At 38.9% G+C, this 24,948-nt stretch overlaps 1 protein-coding gene across 1 annotated transcript; it reads left to right on the top strand.

Annotated features, from left to right (window-relative positions):
• Window positions 1-1,452: 1,452 nt before the first annotated feature.
• YTHDF3 (YTH N6-methyladenosine RNA binding protein F3) lies at window positions 1,453-24,282 on the top strand. Its single transcript, XM_051771054.1, has 5 exons — window positions 1,453-1,816; window positions 3,845-3,869; window positions 9,022-9,107; window positions 10,477-12,069; window positions 23,310-24,282. The coding sequence occupies exons 1-5, from the start codon at window positions 1,793-1,795 to the stop codon at window positions 23,331-23,333; spliced, it is 1,752 nt and encodes a 583-aa protein (XP_051627014.1). The 5' UTR covers window positions 1,453-1,792; the 3' UTR covers window positions 23,334-24,282.
• The last annotated feature ends 666 nt before the right edge of the window (window positions 24,283-24,948 follow it).

Consider the following 24,948-nt stretch of genomic DNA (forward strand, 5'->3'; position numbering starts at 1 on the left):
TACTTTGTGAAGAAAAAACACATGCACCAAGTTTCAAAATGAACTTGGACTGAGGGTCTTGAGGGATGCACCTTCCCATTGTGCTGACAGCTATGTTTACACAATTGTTTGGATTTATGGCATTGTCTCCTACAAACACTAAACACAGTATATGAATTACAATGCTGTCTTTTCAGACGGGAGTTTATAAATGCTTAATTCTCCTCCGTGGCATCGTTGAAGCGGTCTTGGATTTTACTGATGGCTGCTACAGGAAGCCCCTATACTGATTAAGGCATATGTAATTCATTAATGATGGAACTGAAAGCAACCAAGTAAAACCCCCATGTTTAATGAAGCATTGTTTATTTTCCCACTTAACTTGTACCGAAGCACAGACTTCCAAGTGCTGGTCAGCGGTAGAGCAGAGTGGACGTGGGTGGCAGGATAAGGGTTATGAGCAGGTAATCCTGCCATCCATGAGCTCACCCAGCTGGAGGGCATAGCCACTCAGGGTTCTGGATTCCAGCCCAGGTTGGACTCTACTTACAGCCCCGCATGGGAGTGTCATGGGAAAGGTAGCAGGGTCACATGTACCACCAGCAGGATCCATTTGGAGTACTGTGTCCTGTTCTGGGTTCCTCAGTACAAGAGGGACACGGAGCTCCTGGAGTGGGTCCAGTGGAGGGTAACAAAGATGATTAAGGGACTGGAGCATCTCTCTTACAAGGAACGGCTGAAGGAGCTGAGGATGTTCAGCCTCAAGAAGAGATGACTGAGAGGGGACCTTATCAGTGTGTATAAAAATCCAAGGGGAGGATGGAGTCAGGCTCTTCTCAGTGGTGCCAACCAATAGGATAAGAGGCAATGGGTAGAAACTGATGCACAGAAATTCCACCTCAGTATGAAGAAATTCTTTGCTGTGCGGGTGATCATGCATGGGAAAAGATTTTCCAGAAGGGTTGTAGAGTCTCCCTCACTGGACATATTCAAGAACTGTCTGGACACAATCCTGTGCCATGTGTCTGGGATGACCCTGCGTGAGCAGGAAGGCTGGACCAGATGACCCTCTGTGGTCCCTTCCAACCTGACCCACGCTGTGATCCAGGGGAGAGGACGGGGGGCAGGAGCTGCCCGGGCAGGGCTGCCCGAGCGCCCCGCAGGCAGCAGCAGCCGCTCACGGCGGCCAGGCCGGGTCCCCCCTCGGCCCCGCTGCCGCCCGCCCGCCCGCCACACACCCACACGCCTGCGTTGCAGCGCAGGGACTCGCCGTTCTCCCTCGCCCCCGAGCATTCCCGGAGCGCACGCGCACTCCAGGCCCGCCGGAGGCGGGAGCGGCTCCCACACCTTCCGCCGGCCCGAACCCCCCCCATCCCTGTTCCCGCCGCGCGCACGCGCGCTCCCACCGGGGGCCTCCGGCCCCGCCTCCCCGCGCCGTGGGCGCGCGCGCGCGGCGCTGCTTCCCGGGCCACGTGACATGAAGGAGGCGGGGACGGGAAGGGAAAGGTCGGCGGCGACGCCGGCGGAGGGGGGAGCGGAAGGTCAGGGCGCCGCGGAGCGGAAGTGGGAGCCGGAGCCCGTCCGCCATTGTGGGGAAGCGGAGCCCAGAGCAAGGGGGGGGAAGCGGCGCTGCGTCCGGCCGGCGGCTCCTTCCAGCGGGAACCCGATCGACGGCGGCGGCAGCGAGCCCAGGCGGCGGCGGCGGCGACAATCAGGGGGAGGAGGCGGCGGAGGCGAGCGAGCGGCCCCGGCGTGCGGAATCACTCGAGGCCCAGGCGGAGCGGAGCGAGGGGATCGCGGCTCCCCGTGAAGAATGTCAGCCACCAGCGTCGACCAGGTACCGGCCGCGGGGCGGAGGGGCGGCCGCCCGCTCCCTGCCCTTCCCTCTTCCCAGGCCCGTCGCTACCGCCGGCGGGGGGGGCGGCGGCAGGGCGGCCACCTGCACCTTCCCTCGCCGCCGGGGCGGCGCGGTTCGCGGCCTCTTCACTCTCTCCTTCCCTCCCCTGCTTCCTTCCGTCCCCGCCGCCATGGGGAGCGGTGGTCCCTGGGAGCCGGGATGGCGGGCCCCTTTCCCGGCCCGGCCGCCCCTATTTATAACCGCGGATCCGCCGGAGCCGCTCCGCCTCCCGCCCGGCCGCAGGGCCCGCCGGCGCTCAGCTCGGCCCCGCTCAGCCCGCGCCGCCGCCCGGCCCCTTTGTGCAGGACCCACCCGGGCTGGCCCTCCTCGCCAAGCCCCCCCCGGTCTCCTGGTTCTTCGCTCCGCTCCGGGAGCGCCTCAGTTCCAGGTTCTCCGCGGTGCCCTGCGCCGTATCCTCTCCCCTGCAAACCCCTAATTCCCTCTGGCTCTTCTTTACCGCATCCTTTCTCTTCCTGCCTTTCGCTTTCCTCACCCAGCCCTTTCCCTCCTTTCCCTCCGGCCTCTGCTTCTTCCACCAGTTGTCAGTTTATCTCCTTGCGCTGTTGGACACTTTTTTTAAGTTGGTCTTCCACGGAGCTTAAAATTTGTTATTTCCTTATCTTTGCTAGGCCTCTGCTGGGCTTTCTTTCAGGCTGGAAGCGTTTTGTCTTGGTCTCTGCTTTCTCCGTGGGCTTCTGCCACTCCCCAAAAGTTTTGGCCCCGCAGTGTCCTGTCTCCTTTTATTTTCTCTCCGTGCCTTTAATGTTTTGTTTCTTTTGTTTCTGTGCATGCTCTCCAGTTTCCTTTAAGTACTTATTTCTAGCTCAGTGATCTCTTAGCTTGTGATTGTTCTGATTTCCATGAAAGCTACTTCTTCCCAACTTTTCTAGTTCTGTGTATCTTGGTCTTTGCATGCCTTTGTGTCTGGATTAGATTTATCCCACAAGATGAGGTCGTTGGGATTTTTAAGGTTACAGAGATAGTTCTCTGGTTGTGGGAGAGGGAGGTGACTAACCAGTGCAGATTTAGAGGGAGCAGTGCTGGACAGTGTACAGGCAGCTCTGAGACAGATACGCATAAAAGTAACATGGAGGTGGTTACCTCCTAAACTTTCAAACCTCTGAGTACTGAGCTCTTCGGGACTAAAAATTGTTAAGTGAGTGATGGAGCCTGGGGACTCACTCATGCTCAGTTGAAAATATGTGAGAAGATGAATTAGGTCTTCATGGACTAATGTTTGTTTTTCTAAACGATTTTATCTTGCTATAGAGGAATTAAGGATACTGTAACTTGTGCTGTTACATTGATTCTCAGTGCATGACAGATTAACAGTGTTTTGTAATGACTAATCCTAAAAAAAAAAAAAAATCCTCCTTAAGGTATTATTTCCTTGTGTGAAAGCTTCGCACAGGCTGTATCATTTTCTCCATGTAATTGCCTAGGTGAGGAATGCACAGCCTGAAGTTCAGCTTACAATATCAGTATATATTCCTTTGTATATCTAAAAATCAAGGTACTGTAGATTATTCTCTGATACGTACCTGTCAGTCAATTTAAAAGATGACATATCATAATGAAATTCAAGTATTGTCAGTAATTAAAGCTACTAATTTAATTTTTTTTTACTCAATACATTGTTTTTATGTTTATTGCTTATGTTTTTTGGGGTGCGTGTGGGGCAAACAAAGTGCACTTCAGTTTTTCAACACCATTTAAGCTTCATATGTTGTAAATACTAGACTATTCCAATTTTTTTGTGAAATTCGATCAGTTTTTGGTTTTGTAATATTTTATAATATTTTATATAATGTCACAAGATTTTTATAACATGATTTTAATAATATTTTAAAATTATATTTAAGTTTAAAAGGGCAGAATTGGCAAATAAATGTAATTACCCTGAAGTTAATATTAGAGGATTCTAACTGAACTTGTTTTGCTTTTTTCCTCCTAATTTTCTACATACAGAGACCTAAAGGACAGGGAAATAAAGGTAAGTTAATACCTCACATTTCTGTATAAATCTGTAATGTTGCTGTTTATGGAGGATCACGTGTCTTCAGACAGTCATGGGAAGAGGTTGTAGCTATAAGATATCTTTTATTTCAGAGCAGGATGACAGGAAATTGTGTGCCCAAGTGTTATTTCCCAGCATTTTTACTGTGGCACAGCAGTTCATCAGTTTAAAATGTTTTATTTTGCAAAAGTTTAATGTCAGAAGTGGTACAGTAACATAGTTACTTCTTTTTAGCTGACTTTGTGATACACTTGTATAATCTCTTTTACCAGTACACCTCGGGTCTTTCTGTCCAGTGAATAGAATCATAGGAAGAATATTTTTGAGCAGCTTCCTTAGTTTGCTACACAGCAACCACGTGACTAGTTACTCATGTCTGAGCAGAAAACATCACCTTCCTTATTCTCAAAATTTTTGTGGTCTTTCTTCATTTTAACATCAGTATAGAATCTTCTATCAGTGTTTTTAGGTCTTCTGCTTTTCTGCTTTTTTCATGTTTCTGTCAACATCTTAGTTTTTAAATACTCTACTCTGTGAGGTTTCTTTCCCACAAGGAAAGAAGGAACTACTAACTACTTAATATTCTTCTCTCTAAAATTGTTGGCAAGTCAGTTATAAACAGCATCTCGGATTGTATCTTGCAGTTTCTAGTCTGAAATTTGTTTTCTTACTAACATTCTGCTTGGAATTTCTTTTTGCCTTAACAGTACACTTGTACCCATTTAATTCTGAGCTGCTCAGCAAACTGAGCTATAGAAAAGCATGCACACAGGTACCTTTGTGTGTTAATATGCTCATTATACTTAAGCAGATAAGAAACATTTTTCTCTGAGCTCAGGTACTCTTTGCCCCCCTCTGTTCATTATCTGAACTAATCTAATTGTTCTCTGTGAGCTGTCATTTAATGTTATTCGCAATGTACTTATTCTGTTATTCTGTCTGTGTGCAGATTATCTGTTTCTTGTTACATATACTGCTTATGAGAGTTCCCAAATCTTGCTGAATTTGGCCTGTTTTAATTTCTCTGCATTCAGAGAAAAATGAACATGTGTTTATCTCCTCAGACCTTCTTAGGTTGGTCAGTCTTTAATACTTGTTCTCTCATATTCTGATACCTCTGCTTTTTTTTCCCAGAACTGCAGTTTTTAACTACTTCGTGTTTTTGCAGTAGTTTGTGGTTTTACCTTCCAAGTTGCCCTTAAATGAGAAGAAAAGTCAAATTCATTGTAGCAAGTAGTTTGTGGCTTCACAATCATTGAATTACTGTTTCACAGTTTTAGCGAGGTTACTGAGTTGCATCTGTTAGAGAATCATACAGGTAGTTTTTGAACTATATTATATGTGAATTGGAGTGAAAATATTAAGCATTTCTATTTGTGTGCAGTGTGTGAAAATGCACTGGTCAGCTCTACTTTGGCTTATTTATGTTAGCATATTTTTGTGTTCTATAATTTGTCACTGCTGTGGAATGTTTGAATCAAAACACATCTCTTGGTTTGCTATGTAAGGAAGAGATTTTTGCATTTCTGAACTTGGATTTTTTTATGGAGTGCATCCTTTTAAATAATGAATGCTTATGATGTATTCTCTTGGTGAGAATATAACTTCAATGAAAACTGTAGTGGAACAGAACAATAATCTCTGCTTTGTTAAATTATTTGGTGTAATGTCTGCTTAGTGAAACTGTTATGATTTAGCATTAGATTAAAGGTCTATGAGGTTGAAGATGGTAGCACAGTGTAGCATGAGTAGTTGGCTTTGGGTTAGAGATTTTTTCAAGAGGGTAAATTAAGTCAGTATCAGCAGTCCTTACTGACCACATGTTAGCAGACAATAATCTTTTTCAATTGTCATGATAGGTCTCAGCTTAAAGGAGCTTTGAAGGAAGATATGATACTGAGTTAACAGGCTAATCTGAAGTTGATTCTGTTCATAAGAGCAGTGATGTTAAAAAGGGTGGTAGAACCTGTCCACATGTCTGGTAGACTGAGAATGTGAGTGAGCAGTAAAAGGGATGTGTGCATATTTCATACTGAAATGAAAAATACTAGACCTGTAAATTATATCGGGAGGTAGCTGATTTGTTTTGTCTAGTAAAATGTTTTGGGTGCTTTGTTTTAATTGATAAATTGGTGTACTGTGCTGTTTCCCTTGACCGGAATTTGTGGGATTGATGTTTTAGTGTGTAGAACAGCACTATCCCTCTGTTATGTTGGATATTAGTGTTCGTATTTCAGAGACTTGAGTGACTAAATCATACTGTTGTGAAAGTTTTCTTATTCTGCTTGTCAACTACTGTACAGTTGACATAAAACATCAGAACTGACATCAATCAAATTATGTCCTATAGGGGCATGGTGATGGGGAGAAACAAGGCATTCCTGGAACTCCCTTTTTTTCCGCTTTTGTTTATTTTACCAGCGTATCACACCTGTCATAGGAAGGTGCTGACTTGTTTTTTACACTTATTTGTATATAATAATTTTTTGTTTTGTTGAAGGTTTAAATGTAATTATTAGGTTTAAAACAAGAATGAAATGTTACTTTTTCTTTTAGTATTTATTCTTCACAGTAAGGTGTGATGACTTCTAATGAAAAAGTTATTCTTATGCCTTTGACTGTAATTTATCCATTTTGATTATTCCAAGGATAGTAATAGTTAAAAGAATATTAGCTTTAAGTTCCTCTATTTGATGAGTTGTTTCTTCCCAATATCTAATTACATTGTATATTTTCACAGTGTTTGTGGAAGTACATGGTATTTTCAGCATTGTATTGATATGGATATTTTTAGTATCTGTAGAGTAGTTTCAATTAGCATTTTCATCACTGCCCTGTTCAGTTGGAATACTTAACATGAGATTTTTGGGAATGAGGCATTCATTTGCTATTGTTAAATGTCTGTGTGGGCTACATTCTTCACTATTAACACTTTAGGTAAAGTTAGAATGAAAAGCCAAAGAAACATGCTTCTAGTGATGCTATTTCACTGAGAAATGTATGTATTTACTAGGAAAAATGTCATTGTAGAAATATTTTGTCTTTGACTTAGGATCTCAGTACAGAATGAATAAGAAAGAAAATACATTTACAAGAATATTCCAAGTTAATTGTAATGTCAAACCAAAAAATAATTCTGTCTTCAGTGACCTTTGTGAAACAATAAACACAGCACATGCACGTTTTATGAAGATTAGCAGTCAGTATGAGATTAATTTTGATAGGATGCTAGTCTTGACATACAGCTGTCTATTCCTTTATTTGTGGTTGCATGCTTTTAAGAAACTTATATGCTGCCGCCCATGTTTTTCATTATAACAGAATTGTATTTGAGCTGTTTGTACTATTTACTGAAGTCTAAGAAGTGGGCATGGCGTGGACAAAGTGTTTTGAGGCTCATCCCATGTGTAACTGGGCCAAATATAAAGAGGAATATAGTGTTCCAGCTCATTCATATGTTACCATTGTGTGTAAATTCAGGATGATTAATGACCTTAACTGAAACTCTTTATTTGTGGGGGAAAAGCACCCCTAACACCTAATTTTTAATTTAAGTGTTGTATTTAATTAGGAATATTGTTCTGTCCAGTTCTAGACCCTATTGTGCTTATCATTGCCGGTCATATTTTATTGTAGCTAGTATAGAAATGCTCTGTGCCAGTTTATAATAATTGAACTGTCAAGTGTTCTGACTTTTAAAACTTCAAGAAGGTATTCAAAACACAAGTTGTTTTCTTCCTTCCCAGTAATTGCTTTGAAAAAAAAAATTCTGTTCTGTGTTAAATTATGAATTTTTACCTCTTTTTACTGCTGTCTGAAGTTAATAAAATTTTCCAGTATTTTGATTGTTCATTGTGATTATATCTATTCCTTTGTCATTTTTTTTCAGCTAGTTTCATTCACTGAAGGCAGTTTTGTTTTAGAGATGTTGAAGTCAAACGTGAAAAAAAATTCAAATTACTTAGTCCAGGCACCACTTGGTTTACAATGTGAACTTTTGTGTGGCAGCGCCCCTCCGCTCAATGAAACAGAAGCCCCTTCCACTCTTAAACACTAATTTCAACAAAGTTGAAGATTTAGTTATATGGTTGTATATGCTTTTCAGAGCATTTGCTAATAGAGGGAAACCACAGAATCTCCTCTTAATTCAGTGTCTTAAGCTGTCAGAAAATCTACTGTTTTGCTGTAACTTCTGCTGTTGTGGTTTATGAAACTTTTTTTTCCCCACTAAACCTTTTTGATCTATAACACCAAAAAAAAAGTTGCATCTGGAAAACCAGAAGTTTTTTTTTTGAGAAGAGATCTTCATCTTCAAGTTATGTAGTTGCAAGTGCTGGTTTAAGTCCTTATTCTGCTTTGCACCATGGGAAACAGTGGAACTTAGCAGAAATTTCTGCAGTGTGGCTTTGTTTGAATAGTAGCCTGGGGGATGGTAGAGACACACTTCAAGTAATTTAGGCAGCTGGAAAATTCCAGGTAGGTGTAATGCCTTAGATGAAATGAAAGGTAATAGGAGGCCAAGAAGAGCGGGTAGGAAAAGATTCCAGCATATAGTAGCATATATGTTGGGAAAGGCTTGTAATCACCCTTTGGGACTTAAGCTCTTGTTTCTGTTTTGCTTTGTCCCCTCAGAGCTTCAGAGATGCCACTAAGGCAGTATAGTTATGTAGGAAATGCAGAGTTAAATATCTGAATAGTGGTGCCCTTCACAGTTGTCTTGGTGGGTAACTGCCTTTCCTCCTGGCAGGAGAAAACTGTGTGTTGCAACTTCCCCTGAACCTACTGAATATGTCTGTAGATCTGGTTGGTCTGCACATTTGCACTTGGTCTGGTACTTCTGGAAACACTGGATTTACTGCCTGTGCAAATAAAAGTGTGCCTGTAGTTCTACCTCTATCTATGGATCTCAGGAAAGAACAGTCAGGAATAGTCTGTTCTAGTTGCCATCTTTGCAGACCTTTCCTAAGATTGGATCATGATGATCAATAGAATGAGGTATTTTCTTTAAATTGGACGAGTGCTTGACAATAATACGTATTTCAATGCACAGGTGATCAAGAACTGTTACCTAGATTAAAAGTGCAGCATAGAACTTCCAGAAAGTATACTAATACAGACTTACTTTTAGTTTCAGTACAAAACGGTTCGATTCATCAAAAGGATGCAGTAAATGATGATGATTTTGAGCCATATCTAAGTAGTCAGACAAATCAGGTAAGTGAACATTATTTACTACCTTGAAGTTAATTTTGGTGTTCAACTGACTTCCAGACTTAATTTTTGGATATTTCTTAGAATTACTTACTTGTCTGAATATCCACTGAAATATAATTTTATATCATATTTTGTCTTATGATATAAAGATGATATCTTATGATATCTTAAGCAGATAAAGTATTCCTAAGAATTCTGGACAAACTTCAGTTAAAAAGCATGCTTTGATGTCTCCTGCTGTTGTGCTTGTGTTCTGGCTTCATAAAGATGCAGTACAAGAAGCTTGAGGAAAAAAAAACAAACCAAAAAACCAAAACACAACCCCCAGACCAAAACCCAGCCCCTTACATTTGCCACAAAATTGTCATCTGTTGGATGCGGTTCAAAACAACAGTTTTATTGGCTCTGAGAATATATTAAGTGCTTGGACATGATTTCCTTTGAAGGTGGTAGAAGTAACTCACAGCTGATGGCATAATAGGTTGAAACTTAATATTACTACAGCTTGGTGCAACTTCTCTGCCAAGAAGTTAATGACTTGACTTTCAGAGCTGTGAATTGCCTCTGTAGCCAAAAGTTTATATGCATTGTGTTAAGTTTGTAAGGTCTTGAGAGAGGGACAAAGTGCAAATTATTAAAAAACTTTCAGAATTTTGCTTGCCTTCACTTTTTTTTTTAACGAGAATTCAACATTAAGGAGGCATCAGCTAGAGAATGATAACGTGCAGTTTTTCCCTCAAAACAACATCAGAAGTCATAGGGGCTAGTCCTTCAAATGTCTCAAGAAGTAAATTCTGTGATTTCCCAGGAGTCTATCTGGTGTAGTGCTGATTTAAAGTCCATTCTCAATAGCATGGAAATGTTATGGTTTTATTGTTGTTTCTTATGAAATAAACAGGCAGCCTTGCATCCATTTCACTATAGTATTCTGTTAGTGTCTCCAACAGAAGTGAGAAGTGAGAAATTAGGCAAAAGCTAAGAATACCAAAACTTAAAATCATAGTTGCAGCCAATTTGCTTTATTTATGAAAGTACAGTTGTTACGACTTGTTTTTTAAAGCTACTTTAAGCTAACTTTAAGTTATTTTCTTGATACTGTTTGCATGGAGGCATATTTAACCTAGCTTAGTAACTAAAAGTAAAGATAGTATGTTACAAAAAATGCGGCTCTTCAGTGCTTTGAGACAGTCCCTTGAAAAAAATGGTCATATCTGTCAGTTATTTAGTTCATCTTTTATGTTGGGAGGAATGGTGAAAGTTACAAGTACATTCATATAACCCTTAAAAATGTCTTGGATTGTATTACAGGGTTTTTTTTGCTCTGAGCATAATTGTCAATATTGCTGATTTTTATTTTATTTTCTTGCAGAGTAACAGCTATCCACCAATGTCAGACCCATATATGCCTAGCTATTATGCTCCATCCATTGGATTTCCATACTCTTTAGGTGAAGCAGCATGGTCAACTGCAGGCGACCCTCCAATGCCATATTTGACAACTTATGGACAGATGAGTAATGGTGAACACCATTACATACCCGATGGTGTATTTAGTCAACCTGGGGCATTAGGAAATACCCCTCCATTTCTTGGGCAGCATGGATTTAATTTTTTTCCTGGGAATGCAGACTTCTCTACATGGGGGACAAGTGGATCTCAGGGACAATCAACGCAAAGCTCTGCTTACAGCAGCAGTTATGGCTATCCACCTAGTTCTCTTGGGAGAGCCATAGCAGATGGACAGGCTGGATTTGGCAGTGATACTCTGAGCAAGGTGCCTGGGATTAGCAGCATTGAGCAAGGCATGACTGGACTGAAAATTGGTGGAGATATGACGGCTGCTGTAACAAAAACTGTAGGTTCAGCTCTGAGCAGTACAGGTATGACAAGCATTGCAGCTAACAGCGTGCCCCCAGTTAGCAGTTCAGCACCTAAACCAACCTCATGGGCTGCAATTGCAAGGAAACCTGCTAAACCTCAGCCGAAACTCAAGCCTAAAGGTAACGTAGGCATTGGGGGCCCTGCTGTACCACCACCACCAATAAAACACAACATGAATATTGGAACTTGGGATGACAAAGGGTCAGTGGTAAAAGCACCCCCAGCTCAACCAGTACTGCCTCCTCAGACTATAATCCAGCAGCCTCAGCCATTAATTCAACCACCACCACTGGTGCAAAGCCAACTGCCTCAACAGCAGCCTCAACCACAGCAACCACAACAGCAACAAGGACCTCAGCAGCAGGCCCAGCCTCACCAGTTGCAGCAGCAACAGCTGCAAAACCGCTGGGTAGCTCCTCGTAATAGGGGTGTGGGCTTCAGCCAGAACAATGGAGCTGGTAGTGAGAACTTTGGTTTAGGTGTTGTATCCGTCAGCTCCTCACCTTCTGGTGTGGAAGTGCACCCAGTGCTGGAGAAACTAAAGGCCATAAACAACTACAATCCCAAAGACTTCGATTGGAATCTGAAGAACGGACGCGTGTTTATAATCAAAAGTTATTCAGAGGACGATATTCATCGCTCCATTAAGTACTCTATCTGGTGTAGTACTGAGCATGGGAATAAGCGCTTGGATGCTGCTTACCGTTCCCTGAATGGAAAAGGCCCACTCTATTTACTCTTCAGTGTGAATGGCAGTGGACACTTTTGTGGAGTGGCTGAGATGAAGTCTGTTGTGGACTACAATGCATATGCTGGTGTCTGGTCTCAGGATAAGTGGAAGGGGAAGTTTGATGTCAAATGGATCTTTGTCAAAGACGTTCCCAATAACCAACTGCGGCACATTCGCTTGGAAAACAATGACAACAAACCGGTTACCAATTCGAGGGACACTCAAGAGGTACCCCTAGAAAAAGCCAAGCAAGTGCTTAAAATAATTGCTACTTTCAAGCATACCACCTCAATCTTTGATGACTTTGCACATTATGAGAAGCGTCAAGAGGAGGAGGAAGCCATGCGTAGGGTAAGAAATCAGTGTCATTACAGTAGCTCTCCTGTTTATTATGTTTTAGGAAGCCTTGTTTTTCATTCAGCTGGAGTTTGTGTGCACGTGTTGAATCAGATGGTTGTGCTTTTTGCCCAGAGTGTCTGTACTTGATATAACTGGCTCTTAGTGAAAAGATTTAACTTCTCATAACTTGTTTGTTAGTGCAGGCATGTGTTTGATTGCAGTACTAACACAGACCTGAATAAGCAGACATCTGACATGTTCTACTTCTTCGATGTAAGTGAAGACTGATTTGACGGTATTATCCATAACTGAAGTCTTGTAGTTTAGATTTCTACAGTTTCTGGATGTCATAAAAAGGATCAAAAATTACAGAAGAAGCTTACTTTATCTAACATAGCATTTTGATTCAAATTCTGTTCTAGTTAAATGTTAACAGCATGATTACTATGAAAAGCAGGTTTTCCCCTTGATTCAGTTTGTTTTTCGTAAAATACAGAAGCAATACAGTGATGACTTGTACAGTGTCAAAATCATTTTTGGACCTTTCTGATAATGTATTTTCTAAAAAAGTAATGTGTAGTTTTCATTTCTGTGAAGAAGAGTATACATGTGATAAATGTGATAAATCTGTAGAGAAACTTTAGTTTTGGAGGTATTTTGATAAACCAGACAAGGCCAAAAGACATTTAATTCAAGCTGGTTTATAGTACTTTGTCTTGTGTGTACTCTCGCTAATCATAACACTTGTCTTGACCATTGGACACAATATTTACTTTTCCTATATTTACTTTCTTTCCAGGCTTGCTAGTAACGGTAAATACATGATTTGTCTCATGGTTAGAAATATTTCAGGAGCTGTTGAACCAGTTAGATGATATGCAAGTATTCAGAAATGGGAGTTTGCAGCCCTGCAGTTTGGTGGTAGTGATCTCTGTTCATCCTATCACACCACCCATTGCATAAAAAAACCCAAAAGTCTAGGGTTTAGGCTAATTAGGGGCCCTGTGACATGTGAAGTTGTGAATTTGTTCACTTGAAGCTGACACAATTCTGGCTTCATAAGAATTTCACCTGAAGACCTCAGCACACTGTACAGCTTCCTCACAAGGGGAAGCAGAGGGGCAGGCACTGATCTTTTCTCTCTGATGACCAGACAGGACCTGAGGAAATGGCCTGAAGTTGTGTCAGGGGAGGTTTAAGTCAGATAAAAGAAAAGGTTCTTCGTTCATAGGGTAGTTGGGCACTGGAACAGGCTCCCCAGGGAGTGGTCACAGCACTAAGCCTAACAGAGTTCAAGAAGTGTTTGGACAATGCTCTCAGGCACATGGTGTGATTCTTGGGGTGTGCTATGCAGGGCCAAGAGTTGGACTCCTATGATCCTTGTAGGTCCCTTCCAACTCAGGATATTTTATGATTCTGTGATTAATTGTGATTTTATAATATTTCAGGAGGACTAAGATTATAATCTCTCTCTGTAGCCTTCATGTTTCAGTATTTTCTCAGTTTTTAAAGTTTTAAGGCGCTCCAGAAGTAACTGGTGTACTTCAAAAGTACCAACTTTTGAAACTTAAAGGAATCATACTTCACACATGCCCTAGCAACTCAGGAAGATTGTGTTTTATTTGTGGTTTTGTTCCCTCAGTAGTAGGCGAAAGCCACAGAATGTAATGGAGAGGGGGAATGTAGGTTATTGGAAGTGTTTCTATGTATGCTAAACTTAAAATTCAAAGTACTAATTTCAGCATTTAGTAGGTCTCTAACTAGATGACTGTGATTATGCATATTTGTGTAATAAAGGAACGTTACTACTTCCTGTAATATCTTCTGGGAAAACATACAGGATGTGTATGACTCAAGTACTGAACTCTGCATTTCTTTGTAAACAGTTACCTTTCTCAACACTGTTAAGTGACAACATACTTGTCAAGATACTTGCACAGTAGCCATTGGCTCTTTTACAGCATCATACCAATTGGTTTTATGACCAATTTTGAAAAATTGCTTTAGAACTGTATATAGGTAGTTTGAGGTTTTGTCTTTGTAGATGGATTTGAGCTATGCCTTAAGCAAATGAATATGGACTTAATTTAATTCGGACTCCCTATAATTAAAGGACATTTACTGAGAGTTCATCTTTATCATTATGACTGAGTGTTGATTTTAAATCTCTAGGTTTCTTCTTATATCACATAGTGTACAAGCAGCCTGTCTTTACCTTGTAAACATACAATTGTTAACTCTTTTATGATTCAAGTTTCAAATGCAACAATTAGTATCGTAAGCTCTGGTTTATGGTTAATTGAGTGATCCTTTATTGCCTAGTGCCAGCTAGGCTTTTATGGAGCTGTGGTAAAATATGTGCACTTTCTACTGCCAGTAGAACTGTGTAAATTTGGTTCCTGCTCATTTTCTTCGGCAGTTGTGACAATCACTTTGTTTCCAGTGTTTCGGTCATGAAAAATATGCTTATTGCTGTTAATAAAATATTCAATACATCAAGCAGCAGTAGTCAGTTCCATGTTCCTTGAAGTTCAGGTAATGTTTTGTTGTTGCATAGGTGATAACAAACTTCCATACAGCTAGTGATCTAAACATTGTAACCAGCATATGATTTAGGGATTTAATTTACTTTATAGCTGTTCATCATTACAGCTAACTTATCCTAAAAAAATTGGTTGTAAAAGTTTAATCTTAACAACTCGGGGGGATCAATAATTCATTTCCAATATGACCTGGCAGTATGTTTTATTAAAACATGGCAGTATACTTGTGAAAGTGCAAGGAATAGTCTCTGATTAACATGAAACTGCAGTAACTTTGCCATTTGGTAAAGGTTACTTACAAATGACTATGAATAGTCTCTTTAACCATAAATATTAGAACTCTAGTGTCTACCACTGTTTGATGTGACCCTGGTATTTGCAGGGCAGAGTATTTATGGTTGGGACTGTGCTTTGATTGTTCCACGCTTCTCTTACAGTTCAGGTTCCAGTAGCCTATTTTAAACATACAAGTACTGTGATCTTTTACCGAAGGATCAAAGAAATGAATGATGTTTTTCATGAGTTCTGTCAGATGTGTATTGAAATAATCCGGAATGCCCTTAGTCCTTAGTTAATTGCCGCCTTGTGACATAAATATGTCTATTTGTGTGTGTATTATTTAAAAACATGTTTTATTGTCTTTCAACAGAAACTTGTAGCAATAAGATTTAAAAAAAAAATTGAACAGAAGTCTTAAAATATGCCTTTTAAGAGGACGTAATTATGTTTTAGAAAATAAGATATTGGAAATAAAAACATTCCATCTGTAGTTATGCTCCTGATCTTCAGTAAATATATGAATCAAATTCAAATGTGGCTTTGATTAAAAATGGAGTTTTTGTAAGGCAGCAAGGTCCTTGCCCTCATATGGTGGCTTATTAACCTACAATTACCTGTTGCCCTGGGTCATCTTTTGGTGCTTTTTGATGGAGAATTCTACTTTTGCTTCATACACTGGAAAAAAAAAACATGGTTTCACGTAACTCTGGAATGTTTTAGATGTTTTTCTTAGTGCGATAGTCCAGAAAAATAATTTTTATTCATGAGAGAAGAATTTGGTATATATTTGTGTTTGTCTGATTTGCATGTGAAATATTTTTACTTTTCAGGAAACCTTTGAATGACAGATAAATAAGCATTTAAAATGTTAGCTTTCTCCTGTTGTACTATATGTCTTGTAATAGGAATGCTGACTCTCAAAAGGAGTAATTTCCCCCCCCCCCCCCAATTCTGATACTAATGTAACTTTTGTTTCTCTGATAGTTGGGTTATAATCAGGCTACCATGTTAAGGAGTGTAACTCCTTTCCTTTCCAGGACATTGCTGACTTAATACTTCATTTGATATTTCTTAAAAATATCATGAAAGAAGGGAGAAAATACCCATTAAGAGTGAGCTGTAGACAGTTCTTCTTTCCCTTAGCCCCTGGCCAGAAAGTGCTAGGTTATAATGTCAAAATCAGATGTAGATACGTGCACAGTCCTTGTAAAAGTCAAGGAAAACAGGTAGTTGACCAAAATTTTTAATGCAGTTGAGTATTTGTACTAGACAACACTTAAAAGTTTGTGTATTTATTTACATCTAAAAGAGGTTCATGTAATAAACATGAAACCCTCTAAAAGAGCTTTATGTAATATCTTCTGAGAAACATAGGAATTTCCTGTATGCTTTTGATGATGTTTCAAGGGACATTATTTTGCAATTTCCTTGAACTTCATGTTTATCAACAGTTTTATCTTAATAATTCAAAGTGATATTGCAGGTCTCATGTCCGAGAAAGTAGAAACAGGAGATCATTTGTTCTCCCCTGGTAATCATGAGATGAATATGTACCCCTGGTCATGGGAGAAGAGGATTGTTTGGAGCTAGAATAATTTTGGAAATATTGCTCCAGAATTTCCCTTCGGTGATGATGTACTTATGTACTTTTCATTTGCTTTTGCATCTTTAGTCTTTTCAGAACACTTAAAAATGAGCTGCAGGTCCTTATGTTACAGATACAGAGATTTCAAATGTGCCTGTTCTCTGTGCATGTGGTAGTCAGTTGTTTCTGTTCCAAGGAAAGGCTTAGAGTTCATTAGAGGGTGGGTATAGTAAGGAGAAGTCTGGATGTTATAATGTGGTCTTGTCTAGAGTGACTATGTAGGAGTTTGAATACTGGTGTGGCCTGCCTTTCTCTAGGGGTGATGCAAGAGGGAAAGTGCAATGTTGGGCTGTTGAATAAAAGAGATGGAATGTAATTAAACTCGTAGGCAGTCTTAGTTCAGAGCAACACTTGTATGGATCTTGTCACATTTTTCTTTTTGGTTTGGAATCACTACCTGCAAAATCAAGCATACAGAGTCTTTTACAGAGTGGATTTAATTTCTCTGACTCTGGGACTCTAAAGACCAATTTCTCCTGTAAAATAGGGACCCCTATTGGAAAAGCTAGGAATATCAACCAAGTGGTTTACCTTAATGCTCAAGAGACCAGGCACTCTTTGGAATCTAATGTGGTAATGTTCTTAAATATCAAGATAGCTGTGTAAGACAAGACTTAGAACTTGAATTGAGCTGGATCTCTGGCAGCTGTACCTTTTTCTAAATGCTGCGTCTTTTAAAGCAAAGGAGTAATTCTAAGTCTCTTGTTCCACAGCAAAAGCAGAACCTTGAGTACACACAAATAGTTGTTAAAATTCCTGATGTGCAGCCTTCTGCTTCCTGCTGCATCTCCTCAGATTTCAGTGCCGTATTAAGAACAAATTGACTAGAACAGTGATGCTTTTCCTGCATTTAACAGGGGAGAAATATGCCTGTGTATTGCAAGGAAATCCCAACCTATGTGTCTCTTCACAAAGTGCTTCATCCTTGCTTCATTGATTCATACTGCATGCAGATGGGCTAGTTAGCAGGAACTCGTTGCTGGTGGTGCTTTCTGGGAAAAAATGGCACTTTAAAATATACAGATCTTGTGTGTCTATTAAAGCTGTTCTGTAGATTCAGTTGAACTAGTATTGTTTGTTTTCTATCAATTGATTTGCTTAAACTTTCATATTCATTTAGTTGAAATGAGATGTTACAGAAATTATCAGTTGCTAAACTGTTTCAGCCCAGTTCTGTGTGATTTTTTTTTTTCAGAGTTTTGGTCGTTAATATTGACAGATAATTATTGTTTTGCTTCTGTACCCTAGGGGTTATAGTCAGTTATGAAAAAATAAGCATAAACTTGCATGTTCATTGCATTTCCATATAAAATATAATAGGAAACCAAGATAAAATAAGTTCATGTTTCCTCATGGTAGATTGGAATTTGAGTTACACATGCATGCAAAGAGCATGAGTGGTGAGGCTTAAAGAAAAATTACCTGAGAAATTCTTCACCAGTGTATTTTATAAGCCCTGCAGTGCATGTCATTTCCTTTCCAAGGCTAGTATAGATTCCTTAGCAGAGCAATTAAATAATGTGTTCTTTTTGTTGCTATGGGCATCTGACAAAAATTAACAAAGGTGTCAGTCATCTTTCTGCTTCTTTTACTGGGACAGAGTTCATCACTAAATGCAATTTCCATAGAGTTAGTAAGTAGCTATCTATTGCCAGTCTTCAAAAGCCAATATTATACTGTGAGTGTTGTTAACAAACAGTGGGGATCAAGAGGCTCGTTTTTTTTGGTTTTGTTTTTCTTTTTTTACTTTGTAATGAACTTGCTGAAATGGCTGTCTTGTAGCTAATTAAAGTCTGATATTTCAATGTGTGATGATGTACAGCACTGAAAGGAAGCACTTCCTACTTGTAGGTAGAATTGGCTGATCCATCACTGAAAGTATCTGCCTGGGAAAACAAGACAGGAAGGGCTTTTATGGCTCAGGGAGTTCAAGCTTGATTTCTGCAGAGCCTTTTCTTGTTGTTTGTTATTGTATGATGTCTTTAAAATAGTTTGGTTTCTTTCTCCACCTCTGCCTTCTGAATGTTTTGCTCTGTGGAATTTCAGATGTGGATTATGTTCTTATTGCCTTTATCATTACCATAATAAAGTCATATGGTCTCTCCACATTCTACTAACAGTGCATGAGTCTGCTCAAATTTAAATTTATCTTTTTACTGTAACTTATTCACTTTTTTTTCCTATTGCTAAGTATGTTTCAGAGACTGAAATAAGTAAAATGCCTTCAAAACTAATGGGAAGAATAAATAAGTTAGAAGTCTAAGTCTTTTAGCTTTTTTGGAATTTCTTAATATTTATATGCTTGAAAACCTTATATTATGTCTGTAGTTCAAATCATCTGCAGTAGCAGGGTCTCAGATGATTCATAAGATTTACCAGGAGAAAGAGCTACTCTGAAGTTGTAAAACCTCATTCAACTTTGTGTGTTAACTTTGATTTTTAATTTGTGTCTTGTGGTTTTCATGTTGCGTTAAGGAATAGAAGATAATGAGTGTTTAGGGAGGGGAACTCCACAGGAAAATTTCTAGGTCTGTGTAAGGATTGTAGAGATCCTTCCCTCCTATATTCCTAGAATTCCCAGAAGTGCTTCTCAGAGAAATGCATCTAAATATTTTTATCTAGTTCTGAGATAATCTTTGTGTTCAGGAGATGTACCCTCTCTAGTTTGGAATTCAAGAGTGAGAAGTTAAAAAGGACTGGTATGTTACACAATTTTAAAATTTCAGTATTCTAGTTTATGTTAACAGCCAATGATATCCTTGTCATTAATAGAGTAAACAATTTCTGGCATTTTTCACTTTTCTCAGTTATCTGTTTTTTTTATTGTGGTTCTCAAGCACTAAACTCAATGTTTATGCTGTCCTAGCTGTATTGGTACACTGGGGTGAAATAATTTGCAGATTGTGACTGATGCCATTAGTAAATGAGATTTCATGAACTTTGCTGTGGCTTCTTCTCACCACCTCTACAGCTGTCTCTTCTGCCTCTGCCAGGTGTTCCTGCCCACGCAGCACAGTTGGCAGAGGAGATAAGTGCCTGCGCCTCACTTCACAGAATGCAGTCTGACATGTTAGCTTACACTGCAGATGAGCAGGGCTTTTAAGTTTAAGATTAAATCACAGTTTGCAGTAAAGCAACTTCTGAAGTTGTTGAAAGAATGCTACCTCTTGGGAGAGGTGCAAAGCAGACAGCTCCAGGCATGAATGCTTTAAACACTGGAGTAAGAGGCAAAGGTTTAGCAAAATTCTAGGGGTTTTTTCCAAGCATAGTTGCTAGTATGGGAGGTACTGTGTGGAAGCTCTGCAATTTGCCTGTGCAACCTTGCAATCCTGGGTAGCTTTCAAAATGGGCACCTTGAAATGCTTACACTTGCAACTGCTATAAAAGTCATCCAAAGTCACCCTTTCAGATCTTCCCTTGAGCTTCAGTTTGTGGGATCTTGGAAAAAAAAATACAGCCAAGGATTTTAGTAGTTTCTTCTTGGTCTTATTAGGCTACATTTACATTGTGGCTACTTAAATGAGGCTTTTTTGTTTACCTTCTGTGTGACAAAGAAATCCCAAAGTCAATGTTGTGTGCATCTCAGTAGTTTCTTTCAAATCAGACCAGTAAACATTTTTGTTGCTTTGATTTTTGAAATTTTTTTAGCATAGAGATTTCATTACATCTGAGGATAAATTACATTGCAGCTTCTTTTCAGCATGGGATCATTTGATTAATGCCCTGAATTCAGAGAACTAAATTTTGAAAGTAAGTCAGCCTCACAGATAAGATCAAGTTAATTCCGTAGTTTGCACTAGATTGATGCACTAGATTGATGTTTCTGTGGCCTAAGCATTTTTTTTATGTTCACCTTCACTTGGTTTTGCTGGTTTGTGTAGAAAGTTATTTACATGTGTGAAATCTGCTCAGCACATGGTTTGCAGCTGGCTGGTACGTTTAACTAACCCATATGTTCCCACATTGTTCTAATTCAGATGGTACTTATTTTCCATGTCCTGATAGTAAACTCCCCTCAAAGCTGAGTAACTTGACCCTGGTGAGTTCTGAAGTGAAGTTGGCCTTTGGCAGGAACTTAAATATACAGGAGCTTTTCATCTGGGAGTAGTGCAAGAGAGGTGATAAAGGTTTTGCTTGTCTGAACAAAGAAGAAAAAAAATTAAATGGGTGAAAGAGAAATGTAGGGGAATCCAGGGGATTACGCTGAAAACTTCCTCTGCTCTTGTGGTGGAAACCTTCTGGGAATAAAGTCTTCTGCTAATTTGTCTATAATCACCAATAAAACCCAGAAGAAAAATGCTTTTTGAGACAGGAAAAGACCGTGATTTTTTAGTGTGATGTGACTTAAGAGTTTGACAGGTGTTAGTTTTTGAGTGGAATACCATTGCCCGGGATTTGAATAAATCAGGTCGTCTTTCTCTCTATTTTGCAGTACAGATACCAAATGTCACTGATTACCAGTATTTGAAGAATGTATTGTTCACTCGCATTGAAAATATGTCAGATGTGCATGCCTGCTTTAAGTATTTAAATATAAATGTAGTAATATGTAATTTTGAGATCACAGGGAAGGCGTGCTGATGTTTTGAAGCCTTTTTCCTCTGTAGAATTCAAAAACAGCATGAAATTTGCAACACATCCTTTATTTCATCAACTGGAAGCAGGTAGTCAGGATATCATTCCTTTTCTGTGTTGAATTTTTATAAATGGATTTTGAGTTCGGGGGCTTTGCAAAGCAGCAGGTCAGTCAGTTTACAGTACAGCAGTTTGCAATGCAGAGCATCTTTCTAGACAGCTTGAGTCAGTGGTTACATATGTAATACTTACAGATGAACAGGAGCCCATGATTTTAGTTGTATACAGGTTGATTTTAGAATTGTTTAATATAAAATATCAGTATTTTAACACTGCAGTTTCATAGGCTCCTACTGAATGCCACAGTAGTGTTTTTCAACACTGTCGTTCTTTGCAGTTGAAGTCTGCTGATATTAGAGGAATAATCTGAGATGTGCATGAGCAGGCTATTTCTGCATGCCTTACATGCATAGTGAGGCATGAGGCCACTGATCATCTGTTTTCAGCCTAGAGTGCATTGTTAACGTATCAGTTTGTATTAATGACTAATACTATAAATCTTACGTTTTAAAACCAGTATCCTACTGTGAAAATGTTAGTCATGTCTTTTTGAATTAGGAAAAAATAATTTCTAGCAGAATAGTGCAAGTATCACTCTCGCTTTAAATATATGGAAGTTGTGCCCTAGCGAATGTCCAGTCTTAGATCCCCAGCTGCTGGGACCGTGAGCTGCTTATTGGGAGCAAGAACGAGCTTTACTTTTTTGGTGTTCATCTTGAAGCAGCTTAGTCTGTCATGGAGTGGACTAGATCACCAGTAATAACCAGTATAAATGTTTCGTATCCTCTTCTTTCACTATAGTGTCTTTTTAGCAGCATCTATGTGGGTTCATAAGCTAATTTGCATTTTCCCTAAATAGTTTCTAGCATAATAAAGTTTCAATGTGGTATCGGATTGAGTGGTTTTGAAATAATTGTTCAAATGCTTCCTGGGTTATTTTGATTTTCCCTGCTATATTTATATTCCATTTATAACATGCTGTGTGATGCAATAATAAAAACATAGGGAAGTATTTTTCTAATTTTTTATTTTTTTTTTAAATGGGAATAGGAACCTACCTCTCTTCCATGCAGATATTAATACATGTGTATAAAGTTCTCAGTTGTACATATAAAGAAAAGTGTTACGGAAAAAGCTATTGGAAGATAAGGTCTTAGTTTTTTACACTCAAGCTATAGTATTTTTTTACAGGCTAGAAGATACATTATGAAAGCAACAAGATGTAGTTTGTTGATCAGTTTTTATTTTTTTGCTAGAGGTAGTCCTAATGGTTAAGTATATGTTTATCTTGGAACAAAATACAGAAAATGGAGGATGGTGATAAAGCACTGAAAGTGTTATTTCTTCTGTTAGACTTGTAATATGTAGTACAGATCTGTTAGTCCCTGACAGAGATACAATACAATTAGTATTTTAGCCCTTGATGCCAAATGTGGCATCTTGCAATGCAATGAGGGCTTTGTAGTGAGTATGATCTGGACTGCAACTCAGGCTTGCATTCAAGAGTTTTTTTGTAGCCACTCTTATCTCACTGATTTTCAGTTTTTGTTATTGAAAGTAATTTCTAAAAAAAGTGTGGATAGCCTTTTTAAAAATAAAATATTTTTCTTGCCATTTGTGCCTTTGGATGGAGGACAAGATATTGGGCCAACTAGTTCCTTTACCTTTTGATCTTATGCACTCTGGAACATTTTATTATGTGGGGCTTTGAAGGAGATACCTGTGATTACCATATTTTTTCAGGGATATAATGTGTTGAGAGTAGAGCATTTTTTGACGAGCAGAAGATTTGGGAAACCTTCTTGCATTGTTTGTAGGTCCCTTGGTCTCCTTACTAAGTTGACTTTGTGCAATATATTTTATTGTAAGCTAATTAAAAGTGACATTATAACTCTTTTCTTCTTCATAGCAATTTTTTGGAACATACTCACCTTTTAGGTTGATGTGTACTTCTGTGTTTCTTTTTAAGAAGTTGACTTAAACTGGATAATTTCATGTTCCTGAAAATAATTGAAGCTTTTTTCTTGAGAGCTTGTTGCCCAGTTTAGATAAATTGCAAGCAATGAAACTGCTGTAATGAGAAGAAAGGACATAATGTTGATCTGTGTTCATTAATATGATTTTCCTTTTTTGTCTTTGTTTTCTTTCAGGAGAGAAATAGAAACAAACAATAACTATATGGAGATGTCCTGCTAGAATACAACACTAATGATGTAGACTCTGGAAATGCCTAATATGTCTAAGAAGACGTTATTAAAGCTTTTTTCTGCTTAAGGTGACATCTTTGAACACTTTAACACGAAATTGACTCTTCTTGTAATGGTTCTCATCAGTGCATCTGCCCTTATACTCTCTCACCAAACACACTTGAGAACTGTACCTTCGTCAAGCACTTTCTGTCCTGAAGCTTTTACCAGTATCTGCTGTCTTTTGTATTTATGCATCCTAGCTAAGGCACAGGAGACCGAACGAATGCAAGGATTCATTAACTCTTTGAATTTGTTAAATACTAACATTTAACCATTAGAAGTGGTTCAATGATGTGAGATTCACATTGCTTCAACTTAATTTTTTTCTTTGTTGTAGTTTTTTTAATTGTCAGTTTTTAGCTATTCAACAGATTAAAAGCAAATCATGCCATATTTAGTCCTGGAGTAAAACTCAAGTCTAAATGTTCATGTGAAAATTATTGTAGTAATCTTTTAATATGGCAAAGCAACTCTAAGCTGCAGTTTAGCCAAATGAATCGTAACATGAAATTATATTAGGATGACATTTCCCTTGTTTCAAACTGTTTGGTGTAAGAGAATATTAATATGCAGCTTGGTGGACACCACCAGTTAATGCACATTTCTTTATTTCTTTTCCTGTAACATGTAAACTGAAAAAAGTGCATTTGTCTGAGGAACTGTTTGTTTGCTACCACTCAATGAATCTCAGTTTTGAGTAAATGTACCTCAGTCTAAATCAGACTTTTTATGACCTTTATAACTACATTTAAAATAATCTTTAATTCCTATTTCTGGGTGTTTGCAAGCCTGACAGATTGCTATCATGAAAGTGAAAATTTACTCCTCTAGGTGATTCACTAGCTAAATAAACATAATTCTTGTTTAGCAAGCATATACTCTGTTTCTCAAATTTTTTTGTTTCATTGTCCCAACATCCAGGTGTTTTTCCCCTCTATTTGAAACTATTTTGAGAAAAATACTTTGGTCCATGGAGTTAACATATTCATAACTGTGTTGAGATGATTTTTGTTAGAACCGTGCAACAAGAATTTGAGAGTACATATTAAACTGGGCAGTTATACACAAGATTTTACCTTCTAAAAATATATCTTCTGTTTCAGTTCATACAACAACACATTGTCTGCTGGAAGAGAGTATTGAAAAACTGTTAAGTGAGTGTATTGACTGTACAAAATACTGAACAACCTGTACCAAACTCCAGGGATAGCTTTCTCTTTTTAGAACGGCAATGTAGAAGTCAGATATGTTATAGCTTAAAATAGCAATAGCACATATTATTTGAATGTGTTTCATGTCTTACTGTCCAACACAGTTGTTTTTATTGTGTTTCAAGTCATTAATTTACAGATTCTGGCAATCAAAAGTTCTGGAGCTTAAGTAGCAAAGGTTTGTTTTGAATACAGACTATTTTGCTAACTTTTGCTTCCTCTCTTCTAAAGCCCCTTGCACTCTTAAGACCTTGCAAACACAAAAAGTTCAGTACACACTTCTTGCTTGTTATTTGAAATATTGAGACTTCAAAGTAGCAGATATAAAT

This window comes from Manacus candei, unplaced genomic scaffold (genome assembly GCF_025592945.1).
Source record: "Manacus candei isolate 608988 ecotype Guabito, Panama unplaced genomic scaffold, ASM2559294v1 h1tg000008l, whole genome shotgun sequence".
Classification (NCBI taxonomy): Eukaryota; Metazoa; Chordata; class Aves; order Passeriformes; family Pipridae; genus Manacus; species Manacus candei.

Coding starts and splice junctions, on each gene's coding strand:
- YTHDF3 (XM_051771054.1), top strand. CDS start 1,793: ATGTCAGCCACCAGCGTCGACCAG. Junction 1,817..3,844: donor CAGCCACCAGCGTCGACCAG/GTACCGGCCGCG, acceptor TTCTACATACAG/AGACCTAAAGGACAGGGAAA. Junction 3,870..9,021: donor TAAAGGACAGGGAAATAAAG/GTAAGTTAATAC, acceptor ACTTACTTTTAG/TTTCAGTACAAAACGGTTCG.